General features: G+C 40.0%; 1 protein-coding gene across 2 annotated transcripts in view; it reads left to right on the forward strand.

Annotated features, from left to right (window-relative positions):
* The window catches only part of Smarcc1 (SWI/SNF related, matrix associated, actin dependent regulator of chromatin subfamily c member 1), an 87,488-nt gene that overhangs the window by 31,568 nt on the left and 38,885 nt on the right, over window positions 1–17,035 (forward strand). For both annotated transcript variants that reach the window (XM_048334507.1, XM_048334506.1), the window contains exons 13-21: window positions 1,042–1,079; window positions 4,900–5,021; window positions 5,415–5,486; window positions 7,624–7,737; window positions 9,331–9,484; window positions 10,529–10,642; window positions 12,292–12,351; window positions 14,789–15,047; window positions 15,330–15,491. In XM_048334507.1, the coding sequence (XP_048190464.1) occupies window positions 1,042–1,079; window positions 4,900–5,021; window positions 5,415–5,486; window positions 7,624–7,737; window positions 9,331–9,484; window positions 10,529–10,642; window positions 12,292–12,351; window positions 14,789–15,047; window positions 15,330–15,491 (1,095 nt within the window). The remainder of the gene's footprint in view (window positions 1–1,041; window positions 1,080–4,899; window positions 5,022–5,414; window positions 5,487–7,623; window positions 7,738–9,330; window positions 9,485–10,528; window positions 10,643–12,291; window positions 12,352–14,788; window positions 15,048–15,329; window positions 15,492–17,035) is intronic.

Here is a 17,035-nt window from a genome sequence, read left to right on the forward strand (position 1 = left end):
TTCTCTCCTCTTTTTGGTAGTACTATGGTTTGAGCGCAGACCTTTGGGTTTGCTATGCAATTACTCTCCATGCCTCCTCCATCTTTCTGTCTTTACTATGAAATGTTGCTTTTAAGCTGGGCACCAGTGGCTCAGGCTGTAATCCTAGATACTCTGGAAGTTGAGATCTGAGGATGGTGGTTCAAAGCCAGACAGAAAAGTCCATGAAACAGCTCCAATTAACCCCCAAAAAACAGGAAATGGCACTGTTAAAGTTGGTAGAGCACTAACCTTGATGAAAAAGCTCAGGAACAGTCCCTACCTAGGCCCTGAGTTCAAGCCCCATAACCAACAAAACAACAACAAAAAAAAGACTTGTTGCTATTAAGGTTACTAGGTTCATCAACATTGGTTACTAGGTTCATTGACATCAGGTATGTGCTGGCTGCCTGCCCTCTATAAACTTTCATGATCTGGTTCCCAAGTTTATTTCCTATAGTTCTTTTTTTCCCCCATTTCTCGTGATCTTATTTAATAGTGTATATTGTTTTCCAGAAATTAGCAAAGCCAGTAAATAGTGTTTCTCTTTTGAATTTTTTTTTTTTTTTTTTTTGCCAGTCTTGGGGCTTGAACTTAGGGTCTGGGCATTGTCTCTGAGCTTCTTTTGCTCAAGGCTAGCTCTCTACCACTTTGAGCCACAAGGTCACTTCCAGCTTTGTCTGTTAATGTGGTACTGAAAAATCAAACCCAGGGCTTTATGGCATGCTGGAAAGCACTCTACCACTAAGCCATGTTTCCAGCCCCCTGTGAGACTCTTTCTGCCAGTTATCCACCAGAAAATTTGACGTCGTGCTGTGGCTCAAAATGGTAGAGTGTTAGCCTTGAGCAAAACTGCTCGGGGATAGCACCCAGGACCCTAGTTCAAGCCCCATGACCAACAAAAAAAAAGTCTCTTTCAGTACTTTTCTCTGTGCAGTACCAGTTTTCAAATCGTAAAGATGTCATTAAATTCAGGTAGCATTCACCTGTTTTAAAAATAAATGATGTGTTTTGACTTTACAGATGAACAGGATGAAGAAACAGTCACGACAGGAGGAAAGGTAAATGTTTTTATAGCCTCGGTTTGTGGAATGTTCCCACAGTTCTGTGTATTTGAGCAGAAACATTCTCTGGAAATGTCCTTAGAAGTCTTTTTTGTATTACTACTAGGGCTTGAACCCAAAGGCTTGGGTACTGTCTCTGAGCTTTTTTGTTCAGGGCTGGCACTTTACCAGTTGAGCCACGGCTCTACTTTAGACTTGGTGCTGGCTAATTGGAAGTTTAAGAGTCTCAAGCATTTTCCTAATAGTGCTAGCTTTGAACTGGGATTTCCAGATCTCAGCCTTTAGAGTTAGGTAGAAGAGTCTACTATTTTGAGACTTCTGATTTTCTAGAAATTATATGAGAGGCTTTACCTAGGAAAATTTAATATTCTTTTTTAGTAACATTTTGGGGACCAAGGAAGACAATTTAGTTTGGTATTAAAAAAGTGGTTCAGCTGTTGATGATGGTGTAGTCCTCTAGTTTTACTTAAAATTATGAGATCTGAAATGGAAATTTACAATTATTTGAATCCAGAAGTTAGAGGTCTGGGTGGGCAGTGGTGCCAGCCTCTTCCTGGCATGATCTGAGTAAAGGAAAAATTTGTGTATAATTTATTTGCAAACCTGTGCTCCAAGCATACATTAACCATGCTGTACAGGCTGACCATGGTGGTTACTCCTATAATCTCAGCTACAGAGTAGGGATGGGTATGAGGCTGGTCCTACATACAAACCTAAGCCCCTGTCTGAGAAAACCAAAGTTGGCTAGGAGTGTGGCTCAAGTGGTAGAGTGCTTGCAAGTACTTAGCACCAAGTTCCATATCCAGTACCACCCAAAATTTAAGAAAACATTGATGAAATTGCTAGTTTCCCTGATTTAAAGATAGAAATGTTTTTGTTACCGCGCAAGTACTTAGCACCAAGTTCCATATCCAGTACCACCCAAAATTTAAGAAAACATTGATGAAATTGCTAGTTTCCCTGATTTAAAGATAGAAATGTTTTTGTTACCGGCATCCTCGTTTAAGTATCATTGAATTCCCTAGTGTCTTGGGGTTCCGTTCTGAGCCTCAACCTTTCTATGTAGAGACTCTCCCACTTGAGCCCTGCCTCCAGTTCTTTTAGCTTTTGTGTGTATATATATTTTGTACATAGGGTCTCACATTTTTGTTTACATGTTGCCTGAGACTGAGCTCCCCTTAGTTTTTGGCTTCTCAAGTATCTAGGATGATAAATGTGGACCAGGACTGCCACTTACTTAATTGAGTAGATGGAGGTCTCAGTTTGCCTGGACTTGCCTTAAACCATGATCCTCTAGGCACAGCCTCATCGTGTGTGTTGTGTGGTGTGGTGTGGTGTGTGTGTGTGTGTTTCTTATGGAACTCAGGGCCTTGTTATATTGTAGGTTTGTGTTGATTCAGTCACAATGCCTCTTATTTTTTTGGTCAGTCATAGACCTTGAATTCAGGGCTATCCTTGAGCTCTTGCTCAAGGCTAGTACTCCACCATTTTTTAAAATAATTTATTAATTAAGCAAATTTTTTTGACAAGGTGTTGTGCAAAAGGGGTACAGTTACATAATAGGGCAGTGTGTACATTTCTTGTGATATCTTACACCCTGTTTTTCTTTCCCTTCCCTGGGTCAGGTAGACATATATACATTACACAGTATACCAAAAACATATACAGTAGTCACGTGGCCTACACCAAAGGAAATTCACCTGGGGCTTTAAATGTAATGTCGACAATAGTTTTCTTATCCTTGTCTTATATGAACATACATACATAGCTTTTGATCTGTTGTGATCCACTGAGAGGTGTATTTTTGACCTTTATATGTTGCGTAGTTGTTTGGTTTTAGTTACATAATGTAGAGTCGCTGACCCAAATCTGTGGGAAATACCATTTGACAAGAAGTTTTTGGTTTCGCAGACCTAGTCTCTACTGTCTCCCCCTCCCCCCACCTTAACAGTCATATATCAAGGAGATCATGCCCCTTTGTTTTCTGTGTTCTAGGCTTGTCTCACTCAACATTATTTGGTCAAGTTCTGACCATTTCCCTGCGAATACCAATATTTCACCATTTCTAATCGCTATGTAGTATTCCATTGTGTATAGGTACCATATTTTTTGGATCCATTCATCTGTGGAGGGGCATCTGGGTTGTTGCCATATTTTGGCTATTGTGAATTGTGCCGCGATAAACATGGAAGTACAAATGTCTTTTTGATATCTTGGGACTTGCTGTTTAGGATAGATGCCTAAGAGTGGTATGGCTGGGTCATAGGGTAGGTCTATGTTGAGCTTTTTGAGAAATCTCCATATTGTTCTCCGAAGTGGTTGTACTAATTTGTACTCCCACCAACAATGGAGAAGGGTTCCTCTTTCCCTGCACCCCCTCCAGCATTTGTTGTTGCCTGAGTTCAGAGTATAGGCCATTCTAACTGGGTACTCCACCATTTTGAACCACAGCTCCACTTCCGTTTTTTGAGTGGTTAATTGAAGTCTAGCGTCTCACAGGGACTTTCCAGCTCAGGCTGGCTTCAAAGTGGGATCCTCAGATCTCAGCCTCCTGTGTAGCTAGGTTACAGACATTTGCCACTGTGCCCGGCTTACACAATACTAATTATTTTTGCTGCTTTACTTAATTTTCAGCCAGGGTCTTGCTTTCCTTTTATTTATTTATTTTTGCGCCAGTCGTGGGCCTTGGACTCAGGGCCTGAGCACTGTCCCTGGCTTCTTTTGCTCAAGGCTAGCACTCTGCCACTTGCCACTGCGCCACTTCTGGCTGTTTTCTATACATGTGGTGCTGGGGGATTGAACCCAGGGCTTCATGTATACAAGGCAAGCACTCTTGCCACTAGGCCATATCCCCAGCCCCTCAGGGTCTTGGTTTCTGTAGACCTCAGTCATCATAATTCTGCCTCTCACATAGCCAGGCATGTATCAGCATTCCTAGTGAGAAATCCTTATTTTGTGGGGAATAGTGGCAGTGTTTGAAGTCAGTGTCTTGAACTTCTTGAGCCTCATCCCTAATCTTACAAATAAAATTTTAACATAATTATTATCATTACACATTTTGTGTTTTAACTTGAAAGAATTCCTCACACTTCCATATGTCAGATAAAAAGTTAATTTTTAAGTAGTAATTTGCTTTGTAGCTGGATTTTTAAAATTTAAATTGTATGTATACATTATAAATAACCAGAGACTTTTCAGTGATCCGTAAGATATGGTCTTGTTTTTCTAAAAATTTAAATGTCATTAAATCCTCCCCAAACACACAGGAATTAAAGGGAAGTTAAGAGAGGTGTTATGATTAGGTGGTTGTGAAGAATAAATGAGATTACATAGGCCATTAGGAAGGAAGATGGTCTAGTTATGCTTCATCTGAGCTAGAAACTAGTGGCTCACACCTGTAAATCCTGGCTACTCAGGAAGCTGAGATCTGAAAATCACAGTTCAAAGCCAGCTCCGGCAGGAAAGTGCATGGAACTCATCTCCAAATTAACCAGCAAAAAAAGCAGGAAATGGAATTGTGGCTCAAGTGGTAAGAGTGCTAGCCTTCAGCAAAAAAGTTCAATAACAGCAGTCTGAATTCAAGCCCCAGGACCTGCACAAAAATAAATAAATAAAAATCAGAATTAGCAATTTGGATTGATGACCTAGGATTAAGTAAAGCTGCTCAAGTAAGAACAAGCTATTGTGGAAAGCAAGATGGGCAACAGAAGTCAAATCAAATCTATACCTTCATTGTGTTTGACTTACTATAAAGTCTGATGTATTTTTGTTTTTCTCTCGTTCCCTGACTTGGGCTTTTTTTTTCCTCACCCAATAGGAAGATGAAGATCCTAGTAAAGGTGATCAGAGCCGGTCAGTTGACTCTGGTGAAGATAATGTAACAGAGCAGACCAATCACATTATTATCCCCAGCTATGCATCCTGGTTTGATTATAACTGGTGAGTGGGCCACTTCCATCTTCCATCTGTAAGCGTGGTAGCTGAGGGATGGGAAATCTTACCATCAAATCAGGCTCTGTCGGGACAAGGTCAAAGTGGATGAAAGGAAACAAACTGATCATCTCTGCAATATGATTTTCAGAATAATTTAAGAATGAAAGTTGTAATTTAGGATTATAAAATTTTGTAAGCTTTAACTTAAATCATATGTGTTTAGTCTCATAGCAATTTGGTTCCCTTCTCTTACTATCAAGGACCCATGCAGTATAATTAATTTTGGTAAATAGTTGTTGGATTTATTTTACTTTTAAAGTTGAAAAAAGAACAGCTCAAATTTAAGATTTTTCTTCTCTTTCAAAGAAGTTTCTCAATATTCTTATCTTTCCCTTTCAGCATTCATGTGATAGAACGGCGTGCGCTTCCAGAGTTTTTCAATGGAAAAAACAAATCAAAGACTCCAGAAATGTGAGCCTCATATTTTGTCTGTGTTTTCATGGCAAGAATGCTTAAAAGATACTTCTCAGTTTGCTATTGCCCATGTTTGGAAGTGAGCAAACATCAGATTCCATTCAGAACATTGTTCATACCTCATTTCCACAGCATCCCTTACTGTAAAAGAAATTCGTGACAGGCACCACCAGAGTCTCGTGGACCTAATCCTAACTACTTAGGAGGCTGAGATCTAAGGATCCTGTTTCAAAGCCAGTCAGGGCAGACAAGTCCATGAGAATTTAATCTCCATCAAAAAAGCTAGAAGTGGAGCTGTGGCTCAAGGGATGGAGTGCTAGCTTTGAGGACAAAAGCTCAGAGACAATGCCCAGGCCCAGAGTTGAAGCCCCAGAACTGGCAAAAAAGTAAAATAAATTAGCACTTTTTGGAGTATCCACATTCATTCTTTCAGTTAGATAGAATTCAGCAAAGGGTGTTTAGTACAGTTTTGTCCTACAGCTCTTCCTTTAGGTGTGCTCCTCTATGTTGTTGATTGCATGTAGGCATGTTTAATAATCCTGGAGAATATGGAGGAGTCTCCATGTATCTTCCTGATGAGGTTCGATACAGTGATGCAGCTGCTTATGAGCTGAGCTAAATTACATAAGTCATGGCTATGCTTGTGCTCTGGGAATAGGAACAACTTACTGGAGGGAGGAGGTTTGCCAGGAAGTATTTTTGTGTTTTTTCTATGGCCCATCAGCATACCCTTCTGTAGTCCATGTTTTAGATCTATCCTATACTGACAAGAACTAACCTGTTACCTCTTACTTACATGTGATTACACATAGAAATGTCTATATTTTGACTTAAAATATCTGGAAGTTTTGCAGATGAAACACAATGTAACATGGATGATTTAATGATAAATACATTTAAATGATACTTTGAGGCTTTTTCATGTAGACAATAATTTGTTTCCCATTGGAATGCTTTTGAGATTCAGATAAATGAAGAACGACAGATTTGGCATAAGAAGCCCTGATCATTTTTGCACATACTCAGATGTGATATGTTCTCCCAGTTAGTGTGTCTGACATATTTTTGACTTTGTGTTGTATTTTGGTAGTTTTTTCATTAAAAGCAAAGTTTTGTATTTACCAGTACTTATTCTATGTCCTTTTTGGAAGGTACGTGTACTCTTTCTACTCAGCTGTAGCTCCCTTCAGGCTGCCTAACTTGCTTTGTGTCCTAGCTTACTAAGCCTCAAACTCGATACTCGTGATTTTAAATATATTTTGAGGAAGTAGTTTGGTTTGGGGGTGTTTTTTTGTTGTTGTTTTTGGTACATTGTGGAATTTAGTGACACTGGTGACTTTTTTCTCTCATTTTGGTATGTTTTTGTCTTACCGCATCATAACTGCCGCTTCTATACCCCAGAAGGGTATTTTACTGTTATAGTTGTGGGAAGATTATATAGATGAAATTGAGCACACCACACTGCATGTATTGAATTCTAGCACCATACCTTAGCAATCCTTAGTGTAGTAGAATTCTTTAACCACTCTGTTCTTTAGTTTTCTCATCTAGAAATGAGATCATAATAGTCTTTATGTTATAGAAAGATGTTGAATATTGAGTTACTATATGGGAAATGCTTGATGTGTCAGAGATGGCTTAACAAAGTTAGCTTGGTATTCTGCAGGCAACCATTTACTCATGAACCTCCATCTCCAAGTTTGTTTATTTTTCTTGCCAATCCTGGGGCTTGAACCCAGGGCCTGAGCACTGTCCCTGGCTTCTTTTTGCTCAAGGCTAGCACTCTACCATTTGAGCCGCAGCTCCACTTCCAGCTTTTCCTGTATATGTGGTGCTGAGGAATCGAACCCAGGGCTTCGTGTGTGCAAGGCAATCACTCTACCACTAGGCCATATCCCCAGCCCCAAATTATTTTATAATGAACAAGTATGTGTGCGTATGTATATATATATTTTTTTCTTTTAGAAAAGCTAAATATTCAATGCTGTATCACCAGTAGTCCACTAATGTCTAAATTTTCTATTGCATATAGTTGTGAACAATCTGAAGAAATTTGGTTTCGTAAGTTTTTATAAGTAGCTTTTTCTGAAAGGATGCATGTCTACTTCATGGACTTTGCCCTTGCTTTTTTCAGATACTTAGCCTATCGAAACTTTATGATTGACACATATCGTCTAAACCCTCAAGAGTATTTAACCAGCACTGCTTGTCGAAGGAACTTAACTGGGGATGTGTGTGCTGTGATGAGGTAAAATGTTGGACTTTTTCTAAGACATTTCACTGCAAGTGGTTACTGATGTACTAATGTTTAATATTTGATTAAGCTATACATTTTCCTTTTGCTGTGAGTGTGTGTGTGTGTGTGTGTGTGAGAGAGAGAGAGAGAACACATAGGATTTGAACTCAGGGGGGCTTGTACTTACCAGGCAAGCACTATCCATCTCTCTTTAGTTATTTATGGGATATTGTCTCTTGTTTATGCTTAGTCCAGTGTGACCTTTATTCCTCCTATTTATTCTTTCTGCATAGCCAAGTGATGGGCATGCTTCATTACACTCAGCCTGTTCATTTTTCCCTGAGCTGTTCTCATGCCTGATCTCGGTTTCCCACTAGTTGGGATTTATAGGTCTGAACCTGTTGACAAGACTGGGTGTTTTTGATTAGTAAAACATCTACAGCTTAGTTTGTTTTTTGTTGTTGTTGTTGTTTTTGGTCAGTCCTGGGCCTTGAACTCAGGGCCTGAGCATTGTCCCTGGCTTCTTTTCTTTTTTTTGCTCAAGGCTAACACCCTGCCACTTGAGACACAGCGCCACTTGTGGCCATTTTCTATATATGTGGTGCTGAGGAATGGAACCCAGGGCTTCATGTATACGAGGCAAGCGCTCTTGCCACTAGGCCAAATTCCCAGCCCCTAGTTCAGTATTTTTTAAGTACTCAGTTCAGTTTTTCTAGATTTTATACTTGCTATGTTTCTTTCCTCAGTCCTGAGGCTTGAACTCAGGGCTTGAACACTGTCCCTGGCTTCCTTTTTGCTCAAGGCTAGCACTCTACCACTTGAGCCACAGCACCTGTTCCGGTTTTGTCCTGTTAATGTGGTGCTAAGGATTTTCAAACCCAGGGCCTCGTGCATGCTAGGCAAGCCTTCTACTGCTAAGCCACATTCCTAGTCACTTGCTATCTTTTTTGTGTATTAACGTAGTCATATTTTGAGTAGAACAGGGTGGGCTGGGGTAGGGGAGGGTACCAGTGGGCTCACACCAGTCATCCTAACTACTTAGGAGTCAGAGATCTGAGAATTATGGTTCGAAACCTGCCCAGGGAAGGAAAGTCTATGAAACTGTATCTCTAATAAACTATGAAAAAGCCAGAAGTGTAGTTGTAGCTCAAGGGGTAGTAGACTAGCTTTGAACAAAAGAAGTTTAGGAACAGTGCCTAAGCTGAGTTCAAGCCCAGGATCAGCACCCAGAAAAGAAGAAAAGGTTTTGGGTAGAATAATCAACTGTCCCAGAGGAAAACCAAAATGTGTATTTCCTTCTGTTAATTGGGTTTTAGTGTAAGTTCTTTGATCATATGCATAAATGAGCATTTGTTTTCTTGGTCACCTAATTAAACTATTGGATTTTGTACTAAGTCTTGAGATTCTATGTTCTTAACATTAGTTCGGGCTTGTAGAAGTTTTCTTTCATACACAGAACGAAATTTCTTAAGTACATGTTGATTTCTAACCCATAGAGAACCATGTAACTTTTATGTGTGTATGCATATTCATTTTTTCACCATTTGTTGATGGGTGTAGAAGTTGACTCTTTAGATTTTAATATTTGGAGCTTTATTTCTTTAGGGTTCATGCCTTTTTAGAGCAATGGGGACTTGTTAATTACCAAGTTGATCCAGAAAGTCGACCTATGGCCATGGGACCCCCTCCTACTCCTCACTTCAATGTATTGGCGGATACCCCCTCTGGGCTTGTGCCTCTGCATCTTCGATCACCACAGGTAAAGTAGTGCTGTATTTTTTCAGGCTTAGATACCAACAGATACTACCTAAAGCATTTCTGTTTAGGGGTAATTATGCTATATAATGTGATAGTATTTTGGTACTATTTCTTAGCTAATAGGTTTTTTTTGTTGGTTTATGAAAGTGTTTGTTTTTTATTATACAAATTTTTGAGTCCATAATAATTTATAAGTTTTTAGGGACTGTTCTCCTACCAGTTCTAAGTAGATTATTCATTATACTATGAAATTATATCTTTATTTTCATACTTTGAACCATTTTATAGTTTCTGCCATCAAGTTGCTAATAAAAAAGCAGATACCATAAAAATTTCATGCAGCCCATATCCTATAAATGTGAATTTAATGTCTTCATAACATTACACAAAATTCGAGGACATCTGTATATACATTGTTGAAAAGATTAATTTGGGGAAATAGGAACCTAAACTATAAAATTCCCTCGTTGTGAAATGGAAGATTATGTGCAAGATAAACTTCTCTCTCTTTTTTTTTTTGGTGGGACTGAACTCGGAACCTGGGTACTATCTCTGAATTTCTTTTGGCTCAAGGGTAACCACTCTTACCACTTGGGCATGTTCTATGGTACTGAGGAATTGAACCCAGGACCTCGGGCATTCTAGGCGAGTACCCTACCGCTAAGCCACTCTCCACGGAGTTCCAAGATAAACTTCTCTATAATATAAATGAAGACCAAAAATGTTTCTTTGTGCTGTGTTTTCATTAGAACTATGGCAGGTTCTTGTTGTTTTTTGGTCAGTCCTGGGGCTTGAACTCAGGGCCTGAGCACTGTCCCTGGCTTCTTTTTGCTCGAGGCTAGCGCTCTACACTTGAGCCACAGTGCCACTTCTGGCTTTTTCCATGTATGTGTACTGAGGAATTGAACCCAGGGCTTCATGCATGCTAGGGAAGCACTCTACCACTAAGCCACATTCCCAGCCCTGGTCTTAGTTTTTGTAAATACTTTATCCTCTCAACTTTGCACAGGTTAATATTGTTATTTGTTATTTTGTTTGATTCTAGATTCCAGCTGCTCAGCAGATGTTAAATTTTCCTGAGAAGAACAAAGAAAAACCAATTGACTTGCAGAACTTTGGTCTTCGTACTGACATTTACTCCAAGAAAACATTAGCTAAGGTAAGTAGTTGTTTTCTAAACCTACATGGAATATAGCCCAGTCTATTTTCATCTTCTAATGGGTATCATTTTTAATGAGAAATAAAATAAGGTTTGTATTCTGGGGAAGTGAGCTTTCTACTGCATTTTATAAAGCACCATACCTTTTTCCTCCTATGTGGTTAACAGATAGGAATTTTAATAGCTATAACCAGTATGGGGGGGGGGGGGAGAGATTACTTGTTACCACATCTGTGGTGAGAAGTATCAATAGAATCAGGGTCCAGGCCTGCCAAGGCAAAAATTAAGATCCTATCTTTAAAATAACCAGATCTGCCAGGCACCATTGGCTCATGCCTAGCTACTGTAGTGACTAATATCTGAGAATAACAGTTTGAATTCAAAGCTAGCCTGTGCAGGAAAGTCTGTGAGACTCTCATCTCCAATTAACCACCAAAAAGCTGGAAGTGGAGCTATAGCTCAAGTGGTACAGCACAAGCCTTGAGCAAAAAAACCTCAGAGACAGTACCCAGGCCCATAGTTCAAGCATCAGTACCAACACACACACACAGAACATGCTGGGCTTGCTTGTTTTAGCCTATAGTACTTGTTGTTATGTGGGGATCAACCTTCTTTTAGTAGTTTATTGGAGATAAGTATCTCAGACTTTCCTGCCTGAATTCGCTTTAGAACCAGGATCCTCAGATCTCAACCTCTTGAGTAGCTAGGATTGCAGACATGAGAGACATTGGCACCCCTTAGGAACATGGTTTTTCATGACTTAGACATAAACGGTTTGTGAATTCTCAGCAGTGGTTTAGTGGAGGATATGATTCAAAAAGCCAGCCTAGGCAAAAAAAAAAATCTCGGACTCTTTTATCTCCAAAAATAAAAAGCAAAATCTAGGATGAAAATATGTCAGAAGTAGTAGAGCACCATTCTAATAAGCTGGAGGCCCTGAGATCTCAATCCCTTCTATCAACATAAAAGATATCTGGGGCCTGGGAATGTGGCTTAGTGGTAGAGTGCTTGCCTAGCATGCATGAAGCCCTGGGTTCGATTCCTCAGTACCACATATACGGAAAAAGCCAGAAGTGGCACTGTGCCTCAAGGGGTAGAGTGCTAGCCTTGAGCAAAAAGAAGCCAGGGACAGTGCCCAGGCCATGAGTTTAAGCCCCAGGACTTACAAAACAACAACAACAACAAAAAAAAGTCAGGTGCTAAATGGGTTTTCAGAGTATACTTTGAGATACAGTGAGTTTTTGTTGTATATACCACTCTGATTTGATTCTCCAGTTCATCATATACCTTCTTAATCTATCACTGGGGGCCATGGTACACATCATCAAAATGATGAATGGGGGCGCAAATAGATTGGAGTCCAGGTTGATAAAAAGAAAATTCCCATCTCAAAAATTAACAACACCACACGCTGTCAGGATGGCTCAAATCATAGAGTGCCTGCTTAGCAAGCAGGAAGCTCTTGAGTTGAAAGGCTTAGTAGGTCCCCTCCTTCCCCAAAACAAGAACAACAAAAAAGTGCTCGGGGCATGACTTTTCCTTGACTCTTATTTATTGAAAGATTTACCTTGATGCTTGCATAGCATAGTCTTCTGAGTTCATTTACAGTCACCCTTTTGAATGACTAATTTCTGGTTTTACTTTTGTAGAGTAAAGGTGCTAGTGCTGGAAGGGAGTGGACGGAACAGGAGACCCTTCTGCTCTTAGAGGTAAGCAGATGCTTGTTTTCATAGGTGGCCATACCTGTGTGTTAAGATGCTGTGGCTAGCATTTGAAATTACACTTGGGATGTCCAACGAAAAAGGTGTTGAGTTTCACACGGGTACAGCCCTCATGCCTTGTTATTGGATGTTCCCTTACCTCTCTCTCATGTCACAGTATCAACTATAGAACATATACATGTTGGTACTCAGAATTAATGATATTATTAATTTCTGCAATTTCATTAGGAATTTAAGTGCAGCTGATTATTGCATTGTAAGGAATGGCAGTGCACAATCAAGTGCCTTCTAAGACAGTTTAGTGTTTTTAAAGCCTTGATTTGTGCTAAGATGCCACCACGCCTTTTGTAGCACCAGCACCAATGTCAACAAAGTGAATAAAGCATTGATATCTCAGTTTTGTCAAGAATGTATCCTTATATTGTCCATATATATATTTTTTCCTTATAGTCCTCTTAAAAGAGTCAGGTGCTACGTGGGTTCCCAGAGCACCCTTTGAGGCTCAGTAGGCAGATAGTTTCTTGTTCTCTATAGTTCTCTGATTTGGTTCCCTAGTTCCAACAGTTGAGGTTCCTTTAGAATTCAACAGTGTCAGCTGGTTCACACCTTGAAGTCTTAGCTTTTCAGGCAGCTGAGGTTGACAGGATTATAGGTTGAGGGCAGACTGGGAAGAAAAGTCTGTGTGCCTCCAAAATAACCATCAAAAAGCAAATGTTGGAGGTGTGGCTCAAGTGGTAGAGTATCAGCTGAGCAAGTGCTCAGAGTGCTGAGATTTCAAATCCTAGTATTGGCAATGAAGAAAACAAAAATGAACCATTTCTCTTCTTTGTTCTTTTCCCGATTTTTGTCTCACTCAGACACTGTCTCTCTTTCCCCTTCTCCACCTCATCCCTCTCTATTGCCTCTTCTATTTCTTTGTCTAGAGATCAGCAACTCAGAAAGGTTTCTTCTCCTATTTTAATTTAAGACTCACTTGTCCATTCAGTAACAGTGATGTAGAGACACTGGCTTTTCTACTTCAAACTTGTTTCTGGGTGTATCTGCCATGGTTGTTCCTTAAAAAAGACAGTGTTCTCAGGGCTGGGAATGTGGCTTAGTGGTAGAGTGCTTCTCTATCATGCAAAAAGAAGCCAGGGACAGTGCTGAGGCTGAGTTCAAGCCCTAGGACTAGCAAAAAAAAAAAAAGAAAAAAGAGTACAGTGTTCTCAGTACTTATTAAGGGAGTAAAACTTGTTTTTGTATTATTGTTTTGGAATCTTTGGTCTCTGAGGAAAATTTTATTCGTACAACACTGTCTTAGAAACAGCAGTTCTTTTTATTGATTATCTAAATTTTATCCTCTTCTACATTTAAGATTAGTGGATAGTAAATACAGAGTGAGGTAAGAATGACTGAGCGCTTGTTTTATCTTGAACATACCCAAGAAAAACCACAGTGCCCATAAACATTAGTATGTTTTCTTTCCTGCAGGTGGAATCTGTGCTATGGTGTTTTTTCTTTTAAACAGACAATTGAGTCAACATGTATTATCTGCCCTTACACAACGAGAAATAAAAGGTTTCTCAACAACATTGTTTACCACTAATATCTTCCATTTGTGTAATTTATTTAGAGTAGTTAATAGCTTAAAAGCCAGGTGTGGTAAGCATCCTATCTATAACCCCAGTAATTGGGAAGCTAAAGCAGGAAGATTGCTAGTTCAAGGTTAACCTATGCCACATACCAAGACAGCTCAAAAAAACAAAATAAACAGCACAAAATATAATGAAAATCATTAGATTGGTTCATAATAAAACATTTAGATTTCTATGTAATAACTTAACAAGTGTGATAGACTCAATGAGGTTATTTTATGAAAAAGTGTCATGCCTTTTTAGACTAATATATGGTATTCTAAATATTTCTGATTGTTCTTGAGACAGACTACTTTTTTTTTGGCCAGTCCTGGGTCTTGAACTCAGGGCCTGAGCACTGTCCCTGACTTCTTTTTGCTCAAGGCTAGCCCTCTACCACTTGAGCCACGGCGCCACTTCTGGCTTTTTCTGTGTATGTGGTACTCAGGAATCAAACCCAGGGCTTCATGCATGCTAGGCAAGCACTCTACCACTGAGCCACATTCCCAGCTTTTATTTTAGATTTTGAGACAGCTCTATATAACGCAGGGTGTCTTAGAACTCAACATGTAGCCTAGGTTGACTCTTGCAGTCTCAGCCTCCCAGACACTAGTCTTACAGGTATGTGCCACTATTTGGCTCCATTCTTTTCAATGTGCTGGAACTGTTATCTCGATACATATCTGTAATCCTGTTACTTGAGGCTGAGGCAGAATAATTAGGAGCTCCAGGCTAACCTAGCCCCCAAAGGAAGACTTTTTTTCCTTATTACGTAATTACTTTCTTGTTCCTTGATATTATGTCAATTTTAGGCTCTGGAAATGTACAAGGATGATTGGAACAAAGTATCAGAACATGTGGGAAGCCGTACTCAGGATGAATGCATACTCCACTTTTTGAGGCTTCCCATTGAAGACCCCTACCTTGAGAATTCCGATGCTTCTCTGGGCCCTCTGGCCTACCAGCCCGTCCCTTTCAGCCAGTCTGGAAATCCTGTCATGAGTACCGTTGCTTTTCTGGCATCTGTGGTGGACCCTCGTGTGGCATCTGCTGCAGCCAAAGCAGCACTAGGTATGGATGCTTAGCTTGACTTCAGATTCATGGATTACCAGTTGTTACATAAATAGGTTTTATATTAATAATCAAAGGGGACAGTTAGCCTAAAGTAACCATGTCCTTTATAGAGTATTCTTAACAGTTCTAAATAAAGCACTTTCATAGCAGTTTATATGTTACTGCTTTTTTTTATTGGTAGTGCTGGGATTTAAACTGTCAGATACCTTAACGATCTTAACTTTGCAAGAAATATTTGTATGGAGTGAACTCAGTCTTCCACTTGTATCCTTGAACCAGAGGAGTTTTCTCGGGTCCGGGAGGAGGTGCCACTGGAACTGGTTGAAGCTCATGTCAAGAAAGTACAGGAAGCAGCCCGCGCCTCCGGGAAGGTGGACCCCACCTATGGCTTGGAGAGTAGCTGTATTGCTGGCACTGGGCCCGATGAGCCGGAGAAGCTTGGTAAGTCACTGCTGTGTCCGTGTACTAGACTGCTGTTTGGGGTCCTGTCACTTTACTGAAATGATGGCATTTGGTCGTACTTAAGGAAACAATTGCTGTAAGTTTGTCTCTGAAGATTAGTATACAATATTAAGTATGAGGGCGGGGAATGTGACCTGGTGGTAGAGTGCTTGCCTCCTTTACATGAATCCCTGGGTTTGATTCCTCAGCACCATATATACAGAAAAAGCCAGAAGTGGTGCTGTGGCTCAAGTGGTGGAGTGGTAGTCTTGAGCAAAAAGAAGCCTGGGACAGTGCTCAGGCTCTGAGTTCAAGCTCCAGGGTGCCAACTTTTTCATGAATCGTTTTTGTTTGTTTTTTTTTAATCATGGTTAGAATATCTAAAAATATTTACAAGAGGCAACAGTATCACAGTTAGGAAATATTTGATGACTGTTGTCTTTGGTCAAATATACAGTGTAGAATTTCTTTTTTTCTTTCTTCTTTTTTTTTTTTTTTTTTGGCCAGTCCTGGGGCTTGGACTCAGGGTCTGAGCACTTTCCCTGGCTTCTTTTTGCTCAAGGCTAGCACTCTGCCACTTGAGCCATAGCGCCACTTCTGGCTGTTTTCTGTATATGTGGTGCTGGGGAATTGAACCCAGGGCCTCATGTATATGAGGCAAGCACTCTTGCCACTAGGCCATATCCCCAGCCTAAAGTGTAGAATTTCTAATGTTTGATATCTTCCTGAAGTTGTGTTACATTGACAATCGTGGGGCTTGAAAACTCAGGGCCTGAGCACTGTCCATGAGCTTTTTTTTGCTCAAGCTAGTGCTCTACCACTTTGAGCCACAGTGCCACTTTGGGTTTCCTGGTGAATAATTGGTGATAGGAGTCTCATAGACTTTCCTGCCCAGGCTGACTTTGAATCACGCTCCTTAGATCTCAGCCTTCTAAGTAGTTATGATTACTAATGTGAGCCACATCAGATGTCAGACTTTTTATTGTAACCCCCATGTGATCTAGCTAACTAAACCAGCCAAGTCAATACCAGTGATCAGTGGGTTCCAAATAGCACAACCATATCACCCTCATAGCATGCTGTTAGTATCCTAATCCTAGTTGAGAGGAATTTGAGAGGTAGAGTTAATTATGTTTTCCTTAAACAGCTGACAATGCTTTTGGAAATTGAATCACTACTAGAATGGATGGTTAGAGAATATTCTCTTTATAACACCTGGAGGTTTGTCCACTGAGCTCCTGAACACCCAGTGGCACGCAGGACTCCACAGAGTCAATCTTGAGCTACTTGTAGAGCTCTAGTAGAATATCCCAATTAATCATTCCTAATTTACAAGGTCATTCACAATCTGGGGTTGGAGATATGACTCAGTTGGTAGAGTGCTAGCCAATGAGCAAAGTGTAAGATACTGAGTTGAGTCGCAGTCTCAGACCAAAAAAAGAAATGTTTACCTCCAGTCCATCATAACATTAACAATAGCTTCCTGACAGTAATATTGGCACTTTTTAAATTTTTATTATTATTTTTATTTATTTTTTTTTTTT

Source organism: Perognathus longimembris, chromosome 26 (genome assembly GCF_023159225.1).
Source record: "Perognathus longimembris pacificus isolate PPM17 chromosome 26, ASM2315922v1, whole genome shotgun sequence".
NCBI lineage: Eukaryota > Metazoa > Chordata > Mammalia > Rodentia > Heteromyidae > Perognathus > Perognathus longimembris.